The following is a 20,255-nucleotide window of genomic DNA, read 5'->3' on the forward strand; positions in this document are numbered from 1 at the left end:
AAAAGAAAAGTAAGTTCAATATATTGTTCACTCACTATCGATACGAGGAAACTAAAATATTTGTGATCGATGACTTCGATCACCGTCGTGCAAGTTCTTTTTTTATTATTATCATTATCATCTAAATTGTTATACTTTTGAAATCAGTCGTTATTTGGTTTAAACGCGAGTATCACTTAAGTGTGTAACATGTAAATCGCCGTAATTTAAGTTTACTTCATTTGTTTCTATTTTCTTATTTTGTTCAAACTGTTTCATACACTAAGGCTTGTTCTATCCGATAGTACACTGGGTCCCCCGCGAAAATACGCTTAGAATCTAATTCAATGTATTAATTGTAAATTAATGTCTTCTGTGTGTGTGTGTCTGTTTATTTGTTTGTGTTTTGCGTGATAATACAAGTGCACACATATTTATCTAGTGATAATCTTGATTTTGGTATTATAAGCATAAATCTTACGAACTGACTCGCATATTGTTCGATAGACAGTGATCGTCTATATACCTACGACTTAGTTTTTTAAAAATTGTTCAAGATCCTAATTAAAGAAACAGGATCTACGCGCGTTTGACAAATATTAAATATTAATGATGCTGAAAAGATAAAAAGATAAGGATACAGGTATGTGTATGTGTGTGTGTGTACTCATACAGAAAGAAAGAGAGAGAGACAGACAGAGAGAGAGAGAGAGAGAGAAATATAGAGCGTGGAAAAGAAAATAATAGATAAATAGAATTGATATACTCATAGAAATCATATATTACTCATAGAAATTGTTCAACACACCGTGACATTCTGTTCGCGTAATACATGCCCTTCCTCTTTGATTAAAAAAGAAAAAAAGAAAAAAAAAGGAAAAGAAAAACAATTTTCTATTCGAATTGAAAGGAACATCCATTTTTTGTCTCTCATGCATATTCTTTCGCACATTAATACCTTAAAATTTGTCTATGTTTTAACGGGAATATACATATTGTATATATAATGCATCTTCGCAATGATAAAAGCTTCTCGTAAGATCGAAGTTAAAATTAATTTATCAGACAATTAACGATGTGAAAAAGTGTATGAAAGCGAAAATAATTTCCAGACACTCTAGCACACACGTATTTGCCATATTCTCTCTCTCGTAATAATCTTGAATTCGTTCTCGATACTTTTATATTTTCTCATGTTCATTAATGCATATATTTATATAATAGCTCTCCTAAAACAGTTGCAATAATAACGATACAGTCCTTAATTAATTTAAAATGAAATCTGTTTTACAACACACCGAACGTCCTGCGTCTTATTTAAACGAAATGACCTATTTTTAATGTATTTTTTATTATATCTCATTATTATTATTATTATTATTATTATTATTATTATTTTAATTTTTTTCTTCTTAGCGGTTATAATATATTCTTAAATACATGTTAATTTTTTTATATGCATCACTTTGTTTGGATTTTTAGTTGGTTAACTTCTAGTACGGTGCATACGCGTTATTTCATCAACCACACTAATCACGACCCAGAGTACCAGCATTTTCATGTTTATGTATTTATTTATTCCTCTCTCTTTTTTTTCTTCTTCTTGTTCTTTGTATTATTATTTTATTATTATTATTATTATTATTATGATTATTATTATTATTATTATTATATTATTATAATTTTTTGTTTTAATATCTCTTGGAGCGAGGACTATCTTCCAACTTTTGATACGGCTCACATAGTTTGATGTGGGATTACAATGAATGTTATCAATTAAGAGAGGAACAATGATAATCTTCACCCGATACAGGAAACAATGCGATCAGAATAAGTCTATCACAGTATTTTGGACAAATAAAATGAATTGGTAAAATACTACGGTATCTATGCGTAGTTGTGAAATATCGTGATACCTCGCAATGCTTATTTATTGTATCAATGTGGAAGTTACGATATACTTTTTTAAATATCGCCGTTAAACGAACGAATGAACATCGCCGATATGTAGAGAACAAACGAGTTCCAAGTCTAATAAAAGTATACGCAGGAAAGAAAAGTGCATCACAGAACTCGTTTGACGATAACTCTTTAAACGACGCTGTACGATCTTAGCATTTTGACGAGAAATCATTACAAAAGAGGACGAAATTAAAAAATGCTATGAAATGTAAACGCATATAATAAAAATATCTCGAGAAGGAAAAGCGACAATTAATTCGAAAGTTTCGAAGACAGTTTGAACAGAAAACTTTCGGTAATAGCAAGTGTATTAAAATGCCATAAAGGAAAAAAAAAGAAAGACACGACTCGTTTGTCTGTCGGCATTAGAAAATCATCATTAATCCAATTGGACGGGTGTTCTGTTTTGGCTTGAAAATAATCATCTCTTGCGTTAGATTGCCACTAATTTTCTTTGATATTCTGTCTCTTCTTATTTTATTTATTTTATTTTTCCCCCGGGATGTATCTCTAACGTCAATCGAATCTTTGTTCCTTTTATTATAATCTTGCAAATTTCTTCTCGTCAATGAGCTACATCATATTTATGTGGTATGGTCTGTCTACAATCAGTATTAGCGATTCATAAAGGGAACATCGGAATACACAGTACCGATGACTAAAATCTGGTGCTAAAAAGTAGAGTATCGGCGGCCTCTTTTCCTGGAAAAAACTGCAAATTGTGTAGTTATATTTCAAAAAGATTTCTCTTTTTTAATATAATATTTATATCTTTCTTCTTCTACTGATTTTTGTTTAAAAATAGGATCTCTTCTCTTGATTTTAATTGGAATAAAATGGAGAGAGAGAAGGAGAAAGAGAGAGAGAGGGGAGGGAGAGGGAGAGGGAAAGAGAGAGAGAGAGAGGAAGAGAGAAAAAAGAGTAAGAGAAAGACATAGAAAAAAGAGAAAAGAGAAGAGAAAGGAGAGAGAGAGAAAGAGAGAGAGAGAGAGAGAGAGAGAGAGAGAGAGAGAGAAAGAGAGAGGAGAGAGAGAGAGAGAAAAGAGATAGAGAAAGAGAGTATTTTTGTTCTTATCTCAAAAGGCAAGAAAGGTGTGTCGATAATATATGTATGCAGTCAGGTAACTGTGCTAATCTCAGACGACGAAATTACACTGTTGTTTCCGACTCTTCCAAGAGCAGAAAGAGTTGACACGCGACAAGAGGAGGACACGATGTGGGCATCTTTTACGAGTTGTTTGCTGGCGCCTTTCCTTCCGGTAATGTGTTTGTGTGCTTTTATATTTTCTCGTCTTTTTCGTAACTCTTGGTAAGGATCCTTAATTATATCGCGAGTTGCGTGTTCGCGTCATCTTCTGACTGATTTGTTCTTCTTGCAGTAACTGGCTCCGGAATTGACTGACTTGGTCCAATGCAGTGTTCAAGCTGTCACGTTGCTGCACCAACAACTGCTCCCATTTCTGGGCATACGCTGTAACAGATAACATTAATATCTGTCAGCCTGGAGCCATAAATCTAAGAACGAAGGCAGGAGATTCAGAGTTAAAATTTTTTGTCACAAAGATGATATTCTGGCTGATTTGGCAGAGAACCCTGTCACACTCCGGATTATTATACGTCAATTTACAAATGCCTGTGTGTGTTTTTTGTTTGTTTTACATTTAATATTTACGCACTAACAATGATTCGCTCTGGACACCTTATACGCTTTGTTTTTTAGTCAATTATTATTTAGTCAATAATCGCAAGTGTATGTTGTCATTATCGAATACCTAAGCAACCATGTGGGTTAATCGTGAAGCAAGTGATTAATTTAATTAACAGGATTTAAGCGTTATTTTTTGGGGGATTTTTTTTTTTCTTTTGTAACACAGTGATGAGAACACACAAATCCTTCTATTTCACTTAATATTTTATGTTATTTTCTAAATACATGTATAATCGTTAAATAGAATTGTTTGGAAGAATAAATTGTGCACAGCTTTTTATCATTGACATGCTATTACTATGACTGGCATCGTGTATCATTCTGTTATAATATATTGAATTAGCACAAAGAAAATACAGCTGTTACAAAGGTAATCCACACAAAAATAATATTTATTAACAATAATCTTCATTTTGCATACATAACACATTAATAATATATCGGCAATTTAAAGGATACACATAGTTACTTTTTCAACGCACCAATAATAATTTTAAAATAATTTACCTTTTCGTATATTTGTAGCAGTGGCTTATATACAGGAAGAAGAATAATTTCACGAAAACGCACTAAACAATGCTTGCGGAATGCTGTGCAATGGAAGAAGAGAAAATTATAAGAGAAAAGAAAAAAGTTGAGTTTATCCTGAGATGACGCTAATATAATCTTGGATTTTCTTTCTTTTTTTTTAAATTTATAAGCTCTTCTCGATAAGTATTTTTATTATCATTATTAATGATCTATGAGACTAATCGATTAACATAAAATTAACACATTAATTAGTCGTTACATGAAAGATTCATATATTTAATTATGTTTTCAACAAAATCATAATTAAATAAGATTCGAAACTTCGTTAAAGATGCCGAAAATTAATGTGTAATTCTGTCGAATCAAATCTATATCATATTAATAATATATCGTCAAGAAACATTATTTTTGGGGATTGACTGGATTGAATTTGCATTGAATGCACTGATATAATGATTATTTCATGGAGCACATGTAATTAGTATATGTAAAATATAATGTTCATTATATATATATATATATGTGTATATATATATATGGCAAGCTGCTTTTTGTGATGTTTATATAGAACTGTTTATCGCATATTATCGTACCATCCGAAAATAGTTTTCTTTCTATCAGACGTCTATGTAACGAGAAGCTCCTCAGGTAGGGTGACTCAAACTTTGTTCTTTTCCTTCTGAAATCTGTAAGGGTTCCTGGCGTTATAGTTAATAATTTAGTCTATGTTTAAGTTTTCGAATTAATTTTGCACATTGCTTATATTTTATTTCGTTCTTATGACTTTATTTTCTTTTTTCTTTTTTTTGTTGCTGCAAGTTTAAGTTCGGTAGTAAATGATTTCAATGATTATAATAGTGCATTTTCTGGAATGAATTTAAATGGACATTTGCAACGTAAATACGACTTATAACTATAATAATTCCTAATGTTTCGTAAAACGAATTATAAATAATATCATCTTACGAAAACATGCTTTCTTTTTTGTATAAACAAAAAAAAATTTTAATTATTTATAAAAAATCTTATACCAAATGTAAATATATAATCACATATACATCCATTTAAAAAATTGGAATGTAACTTAAGAAAACCTTGAATTTTTTTGTTATAATTATACATAAAGAAAAAGAGAGAGAGAGAGAGAAAGAGAGAGAGAGAGAGAGAGAGAGAGAGAGAGAAAGAGAAAGAGAAAGAAAGACAAAAAACAATTAGCGACTGACAAAATTTTCGCGTGCATGCAGCCAAACTTAAGTAGAAAAGTCAAATGCTCAAAATTTGTATTTGGTTATTAAATTAAAATTTCTGCCGAAGCATTCCAGTTGTACAAATAATACTAATTTCAATACTATATATCGTTATATGTTTGCGATTGAATGATATTGATGTTTATCACTTAGTGATTTAATATAATTTGACTTATCAATTCTAAAAAAAGAAAAAAAAAAGATAAATCTTACGATTCTAAATCACTAAATTAAAATCGTTGTTCGATGTTTACTTCAAACGATTGCATTAGGATTTCTCCGCTCAAATTAATAGCAATGCACTCTCATTCTTGCCTACTTTGTACATACATAATAAAGGCAATGTAAACGATCGGCAAGAATGAAAGTAAAATGATATTTTTAATAACGATGAAGATAAAGATTGATAATTTTCGATAAAATGGTCGAACAATAGGAGAGCCTGCCTGTTTGTTAAAATGAGCTGTTTTATCTTTAAGTTTCGAATTGACCCAACATTTGGCCGAGTTTCTACAACATTCAAAAATGTTGCAAGATACTAGATCTTCTCTAACATTAATAGAAGAAAATTTGTTATCTCCGGTAAAACTAGTACTGTTGTTAGATATATAGAAGTCGTTCTTCTGTACGTTCTCTGTAATAACATTTGGTTTTTCATCTTCTTGCATCATTCTGTATCTCGAATTTATATTACGATCAGAATAAATGTCATAAGTCGAACATATATCTTCTTTAATGTTATTGTCCTGACCAGTTTTGATATTATTATATAAGTCAAAATCTTCTGTAGGACAGTTGACGGGAAACTGATAATTATTATTAAATAATTGTTTTTCCGTTTTTTCAATGCTCTTAAAGACTCGATCATTTAAAGCAAATTCATTTGAGTGAAAGATGTTCGTATTTGTCACTGGTTGCTTATCCTTGAAAATATTAGAGTTATTATTACACGTTGTTATAGTCAAGGCTTCGCACGGACTCCTATTACTATCACGTGGCAAATATATATATTTTCTATCATTAAAAAGTTTATATTTTTTGGATCGATCGGAAAAAGTACCGGACCAATGATATTTCGATGCTTTCTTTTTTCCAGACGTAGCCCACTTAGCACGTTGATTCATGTTCGATTTTGTTGAACGAAATCCTACCACCGACGAACTTTTATTAATCGTCTTTTTCAACGTAACGGTACCTGTACTTTTTGTCTTTATATTATTCGATTCTACATGCGTCATTCTATTATTAATTATATCATTCTCGGTAGAGTTGGAACTCGTATCACTTTTGCATTTTCTTTCGTCCTTCGAAGAAGATTTCAGTGTATTCTTGATACTCGTTTTATTGGTTGCATACATATCCTGTTGTATATTGTTATCTGAAGTGTCGTTCGTACTGTCGTTTATCATAATCGTTGTATTTAATGTCGTATTGCTGCTTCCCCAGCTCCGGCTTAACGTGAAGATCGAATTTGCCTTAGTCTTAGAGCGCGAATCTGTTATAAAACGCCACACACTGTGATAGTTCAGACGATAAAGTTTTTCGTTTTGTTTGTTTTTATTTGGATGGGAAACGAAAAACGTACTTTTTGTTTTTATGACCTTGAGAGTGATAACTTCTCTCTTAAGGAAAAGCCAAAAAAACGAAAAAAAAAGGAAAAAAAGGAAATTTAAAAAAAAAATTGAAAAAGAAAAGAAATGAAAAGAAAAAAGAATAAGACTTTAAACGATTTCTTTGCATGTCACAAAAAAGCAAGTGCATTGCTACTATTAATAACACAAATATATATATCATGCACAAACTTTTAAAGCGATACACCCTTTTCGTACATGTCGTGATGTCTATTGCTATTACCAACTAACGGCTCTTTCAATTCGACTCAAAGAGATAACGTGGAACATATTTGAAAAAAATAGGATAATAATCAAATTCTGGGAGCATATATTCGTAGTAAACATAGAAACGTTCGTGCAGGTTTGAAAAAAAAACCTTACCTTCTTGATCGTAGTCCACCTCGTGAGTTGCACTGAAAACGCTGTGCGCTTCATTGAGAAATCTGGTCGTGTTGTCCATTACCATTTTGTGCGTATCCAATACCTCCTCTTCTAACAATTGTAGAGCAGAAACTGCTTCGTGGAAAGTATAGAGGTCTTGCGAAAGTTCACCTTCCTAAATTGTCACAAAGATAATCCATTTCATTCTTACTTCTCCATTGATTACTATTAACTCAAATTTGTATTTTTTTCTCATTTGCATTTCAATAGGGATAGAAGAATTGTTGCATCACTCACATTCAAAGATCGAAGTTGTGCTAAATCACTGTCCGAGAGAACACTATTGTTGGCCTGTTCTTCTATCTTCAATCCTCGATCATCGTCCGTAGGTGAAACTTTTATCTCCGTTGGATCGGTTGCAGCTAATTCCTTTACTCTGTCTGCGTACCTTAACGTGTTTAAGGAATGCTCACAAGAACTCATACCAGGACTAATCATCGCTATCTATAAATTGCATTTATATACATATAATATACATATATAATAAACGTTTGATACGTAACAAATAGATAGTAGAAATAGATTCAACTAACCATACACGTTTTAGATTTTTCACCGATAAAACTGTCCCTTAACACCTGAGTCAATTTACTTGCTCTGAAAGGCAAGTGTGCTCCTTTACGACTTAAAGCGCGAATACACTCCTTTAACGCTAGCAAGGACTTGTTTATCTCAGCACCCTCCATACCTATATATCCAATCGATGGACACAAATAATAATGGATATAATTAGTATGACTAAAGTACGCGAGGACGAGTTTGATAGAAAATAATAAACTCACGCGTTTGTCTGTTCGCAGAAGAAGTATCAGCACCTCTTTCATTTCCAGCAAGGTCAATAAGAGAAAATTTCCCGTGTACTCTATGAGTACCCGCGGTTCGTGCTATTATTTGAAATATCGCGTGCGACCTCGAAGAATTGGAGTTTGCACTCGTTTGTCCACTCGTCCTAGCACTGTTACCATGTTGTATCAATTTTAATACTTCATCGCATGTCTCTACAACCTTTTCTGTTAGTCCGACTATTTGAACCTATAAATCACCCACGTGACATTTTTTATATTTGTTCAGTAGCATTGATTTAAATAAAATGCAATATTTACAAACATACTTGTTGTTTCCCATCCTCCAACACTCTTAGCTTTTCTTTATCCGCCAGGAGATCGAATACTTTTCCAGAATAGATTTCAAAAAAACTAGCAGAGATAACTAGATTTAATGGACGATATTTCGCCATTTTAAGACATTTGAAGACATCCTTAGCGACCATAGCGTATATACCCTTTTTACAGTCCTGCGTTTTACCATTAAAATCACCGCCCATGGTATGTGTTTTTCCACTACCAGTTTGTCCGTAAGCGAAACATGTAGCCATACCACCTTCAAAAATTGTCTGCACCAACGGCTTCGCCGTGTACTTGTAGACTATCTCATTGTTACAAGTTTCGTCGAAAGCATAATCAAACCTAAAGATCTGATTTTCCAGATATTTCGTCAAATCTACTTTGGCTTTTGGTTCGTGAACTACCATTTGATCTTTACTGGGCACACTGATAACGTCGACTTCTTTTCGTGTCACTTCCTTTTTATTCAATGGTCGTTTTCTTACGCATACAGTGATCTGATGATCCTCAACGGTATCGGTTTCTCGCAACGGCCTGAATTCAATGCTACTCTGGTACTCTCTGAAATATGAACGAACATACGTAACTAACAGAAAACGTCAAATTTAGATCTAACGATTATGTGTGTATAGACTTGTAATTAAGCTGACCTAATCATGGCAAGAAATTCCCAATTAGGATTGCCTGGATCTAAATTCATCAAAGCCTCTTTCTCTTCTTTAAGTTCCGCCTGACGTTGTCTCCTTTCTTCCCTGTTTTTCTTCAGTCTCTCCACTTCCTTAACGACATTGGATCGTCTACCTCTGCCATTCTCCATTTGTGCTTGCTGCTGCTGTTGCTGTGCTTGCTGCTGTTGCTGCTGCTGTTGTTGTTGTTGTTGTTGTTGTTGCAGCTGAGTTTGCTTTTGCTTGCTTTGAGTCGCAGCCGTAACGTTTAACGGTGTCATCGGGGTTGGTGGTATGTTCTCCAATTCTCGTCTTCCCGTCAATCCAGAAACGGAATCACCATGACCATTTACCGAAGCTACTGGAGCCATAATGTTTGTCGGTCGACCTGTTTGTCGTGATGTTTGTCTCGTATTCACTGAAATCATTTGATTTTTCTATTGTATTATAAGAAAAAGTCAGGGATAAATTCTAATCGGCACGCCGTCGTTCTCATTAGTTTGAAAATTTTTTCAGGATTTAAAAAATCAACGAATAAATTCCTCTTACCGTTATCGATCTCCAAATGAAGTACTTGATCATCGCTTCTAGATCTTTCGCAGACAACTTTGTTTCTTCTTTTGAAACAATACAATAGAGGATCGAATCTCATGATTATGAAAGTTAATTTAATAATTTTTTAAGAAAGGAAAAGAAAACCGCAGAGAGGACTGACCAGCGACGAACGAAACACTCGACTGCTAACAGTGTATACACCGTACTGAAAGTACTGGGGTCCTTGCCCTTGTGTTCTAGCATATAGGCTACGAATATCGATACTTTTCTATGTATGAGTTTATACCTGGACACACGCTAACCGCGACATACTACTAACATACGTCGTTCCTGTATTCGTAATAGCTGGCTTCTTCCTAAGTGAAGAGAACGACGGCGCATAGACCGTAACTGTAACGTTGAGAGGCCACCGAATTGACTTATCGAACGTGTCTTTACAGACTAAAAACTTTCTGGCCGCGCGCTCGATATTCATGTGAAAAAACTTTCAACGTTCGAGATTTATGATCTAACTTATCTTAATGATGACGAAGACGACGATTAGTGGACGTACCTTTTACTGGAACAGACGGTCTCGTGGAGTACTGAAAAATAAAAGAGAACGATACGTTAGAGAGAGAGAGATACCATCTAAAATTAAGTTTAGTGCCCCCTTGAAAACAAAAAAAAAGCAAAGCAACGAACTTTATACAAATAATAAAAATTCTTTTCCCGAAAGAGAGCCCGGTGCTGTAAACGAACGTTGTTCTTCTCTCTCTTTTTTCTTCTTTTTTTTTTCATTCTTTTTTAAGCCAAGTGTATGATACATATTTCGCTTGTGTACTTGTATGATACATATGTACGCCGCCTCTGAGAGAATCCAGTACCCATCATTCCAGTGATAATAAAATAAGGAAGACTATTGAATGAGAGAGGCCGTGAGAGAGAGAAAAATTGAAAATAATGTGCTTCCGTGTGAGAAAGAAAAAGAGCATATAGGAGACGCAAATGGAGGAGAGAATGAGGACTTAGAGAGGATTGCTTTTTTCAGATGTTTAGGGGTAGGAGTGCGCGTTACCGAAAGACGAGATGTGACTCGTACAGGAAGCGTTGCGGATGTAAGGCCGTTTCTTGCGGTGTGACCGCCATGCCGTCCTAGTGAACCCTCCTCTTGGTTCTCCAACTCGTCAACCCCCTCATCCTCCTCGCCGGAAGAGTCCTATGTTCGTCGTTTTCATTTATTTCGCGCATGTGTGTGTGTTGTGTAGAGTGTTTTTTATCACGATTCGTTCGTCGAATTCGAGAAGCCCGCGTTGATAATAAGGCAAATTAAATTGATGTAAGATAAAAATGAGAATCAAAGAGAGAGAAAAAGAGTGAATAAAATAAATGAAAATTTTACATTTTTCAAAATGGTCGATCAAAATGAGGAGGTAGGAATCGAGGATGAGCAGCAAAATTTTTGCCAACGAGATGATTTTTTTTTTCGTTAGGATTTGTTTCATTATTGTATCGTTTTGATTTTTTTTTTTTTTGTTATTTCGAAGCGGATTTCCGAGGTCGATGATCCCATCCGTCGGTACAGATCCGTGGTTAAGAAGAGCAGCGTCCATGGAGGAAAAAAGATGTTGCGATGTTAGTAGCACGAATGATGGAATCTCGCGCGTTAAAACTTGGACGTCGGGGGATTTGTCGAGAAAACAAAAGAAATAAGGAAAGAGAATCTCGGGACGTTTCACTTTGTCGTTACTTTCTCGTTAAGTGCTAACTCCTAACGAGATACATATGTCATTTGCGTTACGTAAAAAAAAAAAAAAAGAAAAAGTAAAAGGAAGAAAAAGATCCAGACTAATCTCCTCTTTTGTGTAACATCCGTCGAGTAATGCAAATTAAGAAGTTATCTATATGAATGACAAAATAAATAAAAAATAAAAAGGAAAAAATATCGTACGAGACGAACACTGGTAGGATTCAACTGGTAGTTCTTTTTTTTTTTTAACACTATTACTTTGTGTACATACTTAAGATACCGGAAGTAGCATAGATCCAAACTTGTACGAGTATTTCATGTAAATAAAATCAACAGTGGTAAAATTGCAATACTAACCTGTTAACTGTGTGAGTTTATTTTAAAAATGTGTATCTATGTATGTAGTAAAAATTCAGAGACGACGAATATACTCGTTAAACACAGATTACAATTGAATTAAACTATAACGAGTACGTCAATCACGGAATAAAATTAAATTGAATTATAACGGAAAACAAAAAAATAAAAAGATTCAGTAAGACACGCTTCATCACAGGTAGCTTCGCCTTGCAGTGTCATTTTCGCGTCGGGTTCGCGTCATTTACGCGTTGGGTTGCGGCGTGTTCGTGTCGTTTCCGCATCGGGTACGGAAATTAAATCGCCATAAAAAACCTTTTACGATAATAACTGCTAACTGTGTAGTGGATTTTTTTTTTACTTTGTTGTTGTCTTGAAATATTTTTAAACGCCTTAAATTTACAAATATTGTTTAGTTTTCAAATGATAAAATTGGAATTTAAATAACAAAAAATAATTTCTTTTTTCGCATGACGAGTATAATTGTGAAATACAGTTAACAGGTTAACAACAAACGATCGTACCTGAAAGACGTACATGTACTGGAACATGCCTACAACCGGTCCCTAATATCCCTTGTCGTTTAAACGAGAAGAGCCACGTTATTCTTTTCACAAGAGAAGTATTACGTATCCCAGGCAACGAGTAAACAGAATTCGATTCTTAGTCGATAATAAATGTCCGTGGACATATTCGTTCCTTTCAATGGAACTAATAAACATTATACACCGTACTCCCTTCTCCTAATTCGATTCTATTATATGTATATAATATGGCTTTCTTTTTTAAAGAAATATACTAGATATATAAAGTTTATCATCGATACCAAGACATAATATAGATATTACTGCTACTGCACTACTACTACTACTAATAATAATAATAATTATTATTATTATAATAAATTTCAACGTACCTTCGCTACTAATTCTACCACATTGTTCATCTGCGGTGGTCCCATCGTCTTTTTATTTAATTCGGGATTCAAGGCAAGAATTGCATCGATCTCCACCTAAATCGAATATAAATTAACGAGGTTAAAAAATGATTTTTGTTCTACGTTTAAAAGTCTTCGATAATGAATTTAAATTAGGCGCGTTTATTTAGAAACGTGATATTTCACCTTTCGGCGTGGTATTAAACTCGGCTGATAAGGCATTATAATAATATCATTAACACGTTTTACTGAATATATTGAAAAGTAAATGGACTTTTTTGTTTTTAATTCTTTTGTTTTGTTTTCTAATCAATTACGATGCTTGTACACAGAAAAATCACTTAAAACATGTTATCGGGTTAAGAAGAAATCACGTTCTAAGTAGCTTTGTAGCTTGTCGGAAATAGACTCGCGTTCCCATTAGCATGCTATTGCATTCGTCACTATTGCGTAAGCTCCAATTCAAAAATAGTGCAAATAACCGTGACCTAGGATTCTAAAAACCAAAATTTCTAAGATTCGACGAGAAAATTATTTTTTAATTATATTACCAATGCTACGATATTTTCCTTGAATTTAAAAGAAGGAAAAAGAAAACTTAAATTGATTAAATTTCCTTCCTGTATCGATAACAGCGACGTTAATTGGCGCGTAATTCAATTTCGTGTCGCACGAAGCGCCTCCAATTGAAAATTGATCGAACTATAGAAAATAGAACGACACACCGAAGAATAAAGAATAAGGTCGAAGATAAAAGGAAGGAAGTCGGATTAGTTTGTTATTTTGTTACAAAATCGAATATGCGTTAATAATAACAAATTAACAAGAATTACGCATCGACGATTACGCAGACGGTTCTTTCACAATGGCTTACCTCTTTCCCTTTGGTTTCCCCCTTTTCGAACCATTCTACAGTTACGGTGCGTTGCTCCCAATTGACACCAGAGACGATAGCCGAATGAACGCGACCTAAAAGAAGAAAAGAGAGAAAGAAAAAGATATTAGAAAATATCCAACGAAATTTATCAATTTTCTCCATACTTAAACCAATTGTAAATGATGTCTATATATCATCATCGAGTGTTTTCGACGAAAACGTTTACGTTTTCCATAGTTTAACAATTAATCCATTTAAATACAGAATGGGTTAAAAGTTCCTGGCTGATCTTAAAAATATTATTTACTCTTTTTCGAAACTTTTTAGGCTAATTTTTTGGGGCTATAAAAAGTTTTTTAGTCTTATTAAAATTTGTAATAAAATTTCTTTCGAATCTTCTATTCTAATTCTAACGATCTATCGTCGATACTTTAAGGAAATATACCGTTTTCTTCCTTTTCCGACTTAACACGAGCTATCATTTCCCCTTTGATACGATTATGAGAAAAAGGTCTTGGTATCATGGACCCTTCCCTTCCCTTATTCCTTCCTCTCTCTCTTTGACGATCCTCGTCATCTTGAAGTCTCACTTCGAAGCTACAAGAATTCAGCTTCTTTTTAATATCTTTCTTATCGAAGGTAGCCGATTTCACGGTTAATGATTCGTCGAATCCAAACTTGTTAATTTCACCGAGGATAGAGACACCATTTTCTTCGCACTTTCGTTTAGATTTATTTTGAGAAACTAAGATGGAACGTTCAACAACGGCGCCGCTTAATTTCGATCTTCTAGTTCTATCCTTCTTTTTCTTGTGCGTTGTCGTCGGAGATTTCTCTCGACTCTTCGATCTAACGTCGTAACCGTTACAAGGACTCTTGTTAGGAAAGTTGATCCTCGATGATATCCTCTCTTCGTTTCTTCTAGCTCTAAAAACCTTCAACGAATTCTCCGAAAAGGTATCCTCTTGCCTTTCACCGGTTAACAAGTCGAATGCAGGACTAGAAGTACCGACGGACGCCGTCGTTGATCTCGAGAGAGATTTTCTAAAAATTTCTTCGTCCTCCACCGATCGATTATCCTTCGAGGAATCTTTGCTCAAAGAATCATCGCTGTACTGATGAATCTCCGTCTGTTCTTCCTCCTCCTCCTCCTCCACCTCCTCTTCTTCCTCTTCCTCTTCGTTGCTCGAGTCGTTATATGCAGAGTGATCTGTACGATACCAAACTTCTTCGTTTTCGATCAATCTATTGAAATCATTCTCGCGACTGAATCTTTCCTCGTTAGTCGTCCAATTAGATTCGAGAAGATCATTGCTCGTAGGAACTTCAACATCTCGATCGATCGTTCTTTCTAATTTTTCATCTTTCTCGTTTAATGATATTTGACTGTTCTCAAAACGATGATCTTTCTTCTCCTTCACGTTCTCTTTTCTAACCTCGTCAACGTTACGCGAGCCGTCGCAACTCAAAGAAATATTACCGATCGGAATCAAAGAAGAAGAATCTTCCGATATCTTCGACTTCTTCTTACTCTTCTTATTACTCGTCTCCTTCGTTCTATTCTCTTCCTCATCAAGATCCTTCTTCTTCGAGCCACAGACGCACCGCGACAACCAATCCATGTTTAGAAATGTCCTTCATACGGAAAAAGGAAGATTCAAGGACGACATCCTGACGACTCTCCTCATCGTCCTGGATGCTTCCAGCCGGCTCGGGGATCTCTTCGGCCAATGTCTTCTTTTTTTTTCTTCTTTAACTTCTTCCTACTATCGACACCTGCGAACAGGTCTTCGTCGCATCGACGAAGAAAAACTTCGCCATCTGTGGCGAAACGATGATCATGAAGATGTTTCGATCAAAGAAAAATCGATCCTTCTTCTACGAGTTACGACAATCGAATGTCGGTGTCTCTTCCGATCTACCCTTTCTATCGGGTGTCCCGATGCAACCGGTATTTCTCTTTCTTGCTTTTTTTTCGAACAGTTATTTTCTACCTTTTCCGTATCCTCGCCTCCGTCTTTCTCTTCGGCTACTTGCGCAAAAGCCGAAGCGTTTCCCCAAGGTGTAATCTTACCAACCAGGTGGTTTCGAGTATCGAAGTTACCGGCTGCTTAGCAGAGTCACTCCGATATCGGTATCGTCGAGTCGATTTTCACTCGTTTCACTTTCCTCTTAATAAAAATCATCTTCGTCAACCATCAAACAATTTCCTTTCTCGAAGAAGAAAGGAAAAAAAATAATAGTAATAGAAAAGAAAAAATAAATAAAAAAAGAAAAAAGATATCACATTCGTATCGTTCGTGGCTTCCTCGATGAGAGGTTCTTACGTATCTCTATTATCCCTTGGGTACCATCGTACCTTTTTAAATACACTTTATATATAGGTTTACCACTAAATCGTACAGTAAATATAATTTCTTTTATTCATTCGTCGTATTTTCAGAAAAGTGAGTTTGCGGTATGCCACGTCGTTTCTCGGCTTTCTACTTTTGTGGTTCGTCTATCACACTCCTATATATTCTTATTGTACGCTCTCCGATTGATTTTCTCTTGAGGAATCATATAAGAAAATAGAAAGAGAGAGGGAGAGACAAGAGATGTAAATTAATATCGTCGAAGAGAGGAGATAGACTGAGCTAACTTTTTCGCCAACTTTCGTTCGTCGAGAGTCGATAGAGCCGGAAATAGAAAACCTTCCATGTGTCTACCCCTTTCTTTCTTTCTTCCTTTTTTTTCTTCCTTTCTCTTTGACCGAAGTCTTAGTTGTGTAGTTTAAAACGTGTTTCAGAAAAAACGTCTGGAAAAAAGCACAAGCGAGAGAAGAAGAAGAAGAAGAAGAAGAAGAAGAAGAAGAAGACTGGCTATTCTTCACGGTCGTTCTCGATCCAAATGCTTCGAATTCTTCGAAATTCCTCGACGAATACCAAATTCGAAATAACTATTCTATGTTGAATACAACGTCGAACGTAAAATCGGCAAATTCTTTTTTCAATTTCGTTGCACTTTTTGTCTAACTTTTGATAAAAGAAAAAAAAATATTAAAAAAAAAGAAGAAAATAAAAAGAAAAAGAAAACGAACGAGCTTGTATTAATAATAATTTGTACGTGAACTTTTACGGGTAAACATATAGTTTGGCACTGATCTCATTCGCACTCACGTCGCGCTTAACTAAACCTTGTTCTGACATTTAAACGATCGACGGGGAAGACAACGGCTTTAAAAGGAGAACGGATTAGCGGAGCATAACCACCACCAAGAGTAGCAACGACAATGACGACGACGACGACGACGAGGACGATAGTAATAGTGGCGGGAGAGTAGCAAGAGCGTCATAACGCCGTCTCGTTCGCACTGACATCGCTGGATCGACTGACAACATCCTCTCAGAGAGAGAGAGAGAGAGAGAGCTTGTTTAATAAACGCATTTATTATGACGCTCGGGGAGTCATTTCTACAGTCCCCTCCTCGTCAACCCTCGAGTAAACAATTTCTCGACTCGGCTCGATGAGCTTGATCGCGTTACGCGCTATCGAATCTTTATGTTCATCTCATATACATATGTACACGCTTGTGTTTTCCTTCTAGTAGAATAACCAAAAAAGTTTGATTTCGCGTTATACGTATAGCAATTATTTCGCATAATAGGACAAATTTTTCTTCCAGCATAATTACGAACACACATATATAAATTATTCGACAATGATACAGAAAGAAGAAATCGATTAACAACCAGAAACGACGAACACGTCCTCGTTTTTTTCATTGCTTCAAAGGCGTAACTCGTCGTCGATAGACTTCCTAATCGCCAGAGAAATTAGCTACGCATCGTTAATAGAGTTCAACTATACAACGAGAACACGTTCCGTGGAGTATTTCAAAGTCTATTCGATTCATTTATGAGCCTTTGAAAACTTCGAAAGAGAGAAAGAAAACAAAATTGTCGAACCTTGTTAATTACTTGGCTTGCAACAATGAGAGAGTTCACAAGTGCAGACAAAAGTGCAACGAACATACGGTCTGCATCATCTAGACGACACGATCTGTCTCTTTCCGTCTCTCTTTCCCCCTCTTTCTTTCTCTAGTCATCTATCTATGAGGTACGGAAGAACAAACTCATCTAGTATTCGCGATAGGCGACTCGACTCTTCTGATGCGTGACTGTGCTCGGTACAGCCCATATTTATTTACACTGCACTAGGAAGTCGAGCCGATTTCCTACGTGCCGTGATGCATATATACATGCATACATGCAAACATATATACACACTGAGATATGCGATGCACTCCTCTCTATGCATCGAACGCGATCGTTATGCACCATTTTTTTTTATCTATATCCGCGTTACCTTCTTCGCCTTGATCTTCGGTCGTACGTGAAAAACTCGCGAGGTATCTTGACTAACGTAAAAAAAAAAGTAGCACGAGTTTTCATTGAAATTTTAATCTATATATTTTACTCACATCCCGATTAAGGCGGGTGTTTTAAAATAATCAGTTCGGGGGTCTACCTCTTTCTCTCTCGTGTTCTACGGTCTATTGAACATTAAATTTAAGCGGTTGTTTCCTGCCGCAAATCCGTCGTGTGGAAAAAAACGAATGAACAATACCACGCCATTGAATATCTATCGAACGTTTAATTTATATTGTGTCGAACAAATCGATTTCATATCAACGAATCATATCAAAAAAATTTTTCCCACTGTTTCCCCCTCAATGCACTTTAATAAATTTTACATTAAAACGAATGTTCGTCCTAACAGTGTTCATTACTTAACTCATATTCTAGCGCATAGAGAAAGAAAATGGCGTTGAGGTGGGGCAAAGTATACTTCACGTGTATTGTCCCTGACTCTCTCGGGTCTCGTTAACGGCATCGAAATCTTTCCTTATTCGGAATCGCGCGCATTTTATTTCTGTTTCTTTTCTTTTCTTCTTCTTTTTTTTAAGACCTTGACATTTATTCCTTTCTCGTCAGATTTGATTACAACCGAATGCGAGATCATCGATGGTTCTTACATTGGAGGATCATTATTAAGAAAGAGAAATAATTTCTATTTATCTTCTTTTTCTTTTTTATAATATGCATATAAAAAATATAATAAGCGGCTCTCTTGTACCTACTTTGAACGGAATATGTCTTATCGTAAAGGTGACACGGTAAATGATTTCTTAAAATAGCACGCGGTGCAGTGAATTTAACTGCACTGAAATTGAATTCAATTAGTGACGCAAGACCGCTCACTTTTTCAGCCTTCGTAAGTGCAGTAAGATTTCAACGCGTTATTTTAATGGATCATTTTTCTAACCGACTTCGCGCGCGAATGAATTCGCGCTGTGATAGAAGAGAAGAGAAGTTCTTTCTGTAACTTGCATTCAAAAATCAATATTTCATGAATCTCGATGAGGGATAAAAAACAGGATGTAACTAAGTAGATGTTATGAGGTCATGAAAAGACATGACAATGGCGCGAAATTCAAAGCGAATCTACGAAAGTTATCATTAACGCCACCATTCGTCAAAGTATCGATACTAGAAATACAGAGATACCTTACATACCGATCGAATTAATATTGAGATTACCACTAGGCGACACCACCCAACAGAACTGTTTTACCGACATATACAAAAAATCCGTTGGATTCACGCGACACCTATGTATGATTAATAACGAATCAACTCTTTGAAATGTCGTTGAGGTTAGGTTACCAAATATATACACTTCAGTAATATATATACATATATATACACATATATATATACATATATATATATATACACTGTGCGCATAGAAATACGTATGTATTTACGTATGACATGTGCGGACAGTTGTGTATCCGATAACCACGAGAGAACGCAAAGATATATTATGTCACTTTCGCGTGCGACTTTTTAAAAACGTGTCAACGGATTGCGCGTTATTACAGCAAGTTGGTTTCAATCGAAGCTTGAAAAGAATTCCAGAAGACAATTTTTGTCGAGAAATGAACATATCTCGACTTTTACACGATTAATAATACGAAGCAATTGATTTTGAATTTAATATAAAATTAATGAAACATGTATCTTGTCTGTATATATATGTGTACACACACACACACACACACACACACACACACACACACACACACACACACACTTAATTGACGCATTGCTATGTAAAGCTACGTATTGATAGATGCGCGAAGAGACGATATATTTCGACGTTAAGCCTTACACACAAAATAGTCTTCTTTTTAATCACCTTGCGTTAAAAAAGTGAGCATCCTATACAAACAGTATCGATCTAGGTCAAAATTTTAAACTCAAAGTAGTGCAAATTTTGTTATTACTTCGTAGCAAAATATACGAAGAACTTTCTCCAAGATAAAATACAAAACGTGCTTTATTCATGGAATTATTAAAAACAATTTACGTTGCTTATGTATGCAATGTATACATATATCCTTGCACTCAAAATAATTACAATCTTGTAACCAAGAAACAATGCATCTCTTAATTAAATAAATTCAAATAAAATAGTAACGATCT

The 20,255-nt window shown here is 35.0% G+C and overlaps 1 protein-coding gene and 1 long non-coding RNA gene across 9 annotated transcripts in view; one reads left to right on the forward strand and one right to left on the reverse strand.

The window, feature by feature from the left end:
- Positions 1-736: 736 nt before the first annotated feature.
- LOC127065247 (kinesin-like protein KIF2A) overlaps positions 737-20,255 on the reverse strand; it is a 31,804-nt gene continuing 12,285 nt past the window's right edge. For 2 of the 8 annotated variants that reach the window (XM_050997335.1, XM_050997337.1), the window contains exons 2-12: positions 13,723-13,817; positions 12,828-12,923; positions 10,883-11,023; positions 10,379-10,409; positions 9,256-9,688; positions 8,593-9,166; positions 8,264-8,513; positions 8,015-8,169; positions 7,719-7,925; positions 7,422-7,596; positions 4,923-6,922 (exon numbers count right to left, since the gene is read on the reverse strand). In XM_050997335.1, coding sequence (XP_050853292.1) covers positions 5,733-6,922; positions 7,422-7,596; positions 7,719-7,925; positions 8,015-8,169; positions 8,264-8,513; positions 8,593-9,166; positions 9,256-9,688; positions 10,379-10,409; positions 10,883-11,023; positions 12,828-12,923; positions 13,723-13,817 — 3,347 coding nt within the window. In that variant the 3' untranslated portion in view covers positions 4,923-5,732. Of the gene's footprint in view, positions 3,413-4,773; positions 4,867-4,922; positions 6,923-7,421; positions 7,597-7,718; positions 7,926-8,014; positions 8,170-8,263; positions 8,514-8,592; positions 9,167-9,255; positions 9,689-10,378; positions 10,410-10,882; positions 11,024-12,827; positions 12,924-13,722; positions 13,818-14,170; positions 19,442-20,255 lie in introns of those variants that run through there. The other 6 variants (XM_050997333.1, XM_050997334.1, XM_050997330.1 and 3 more) reach the window with 6 other exon arrangements.
- LOC127065251 (uncharacterized) lies at positions 3,077-4,326 on the forward strand. The gene is made up of 2 exons (XR_007781985.1): positions 3,077-3,200; positions 3,321-4,326. It is a non-coding gene; the product is annotated as an uncharacterized LOC127065251 (long non-coding RNA).

The sequence above is a fragment of the Vespula vulgaris genome, chromosome 7 (assembly GCF_905475345.1).
Source record: "Vespula vulgaris chromosome 7, iyVesVulg1.1, whole genome shotgun sequence".
NCBI lineage: Eukaryota > Metazoa > Arthropoda > Insecta > Hymenoptera > Vespidae > Vespula > Vespula vulgaris.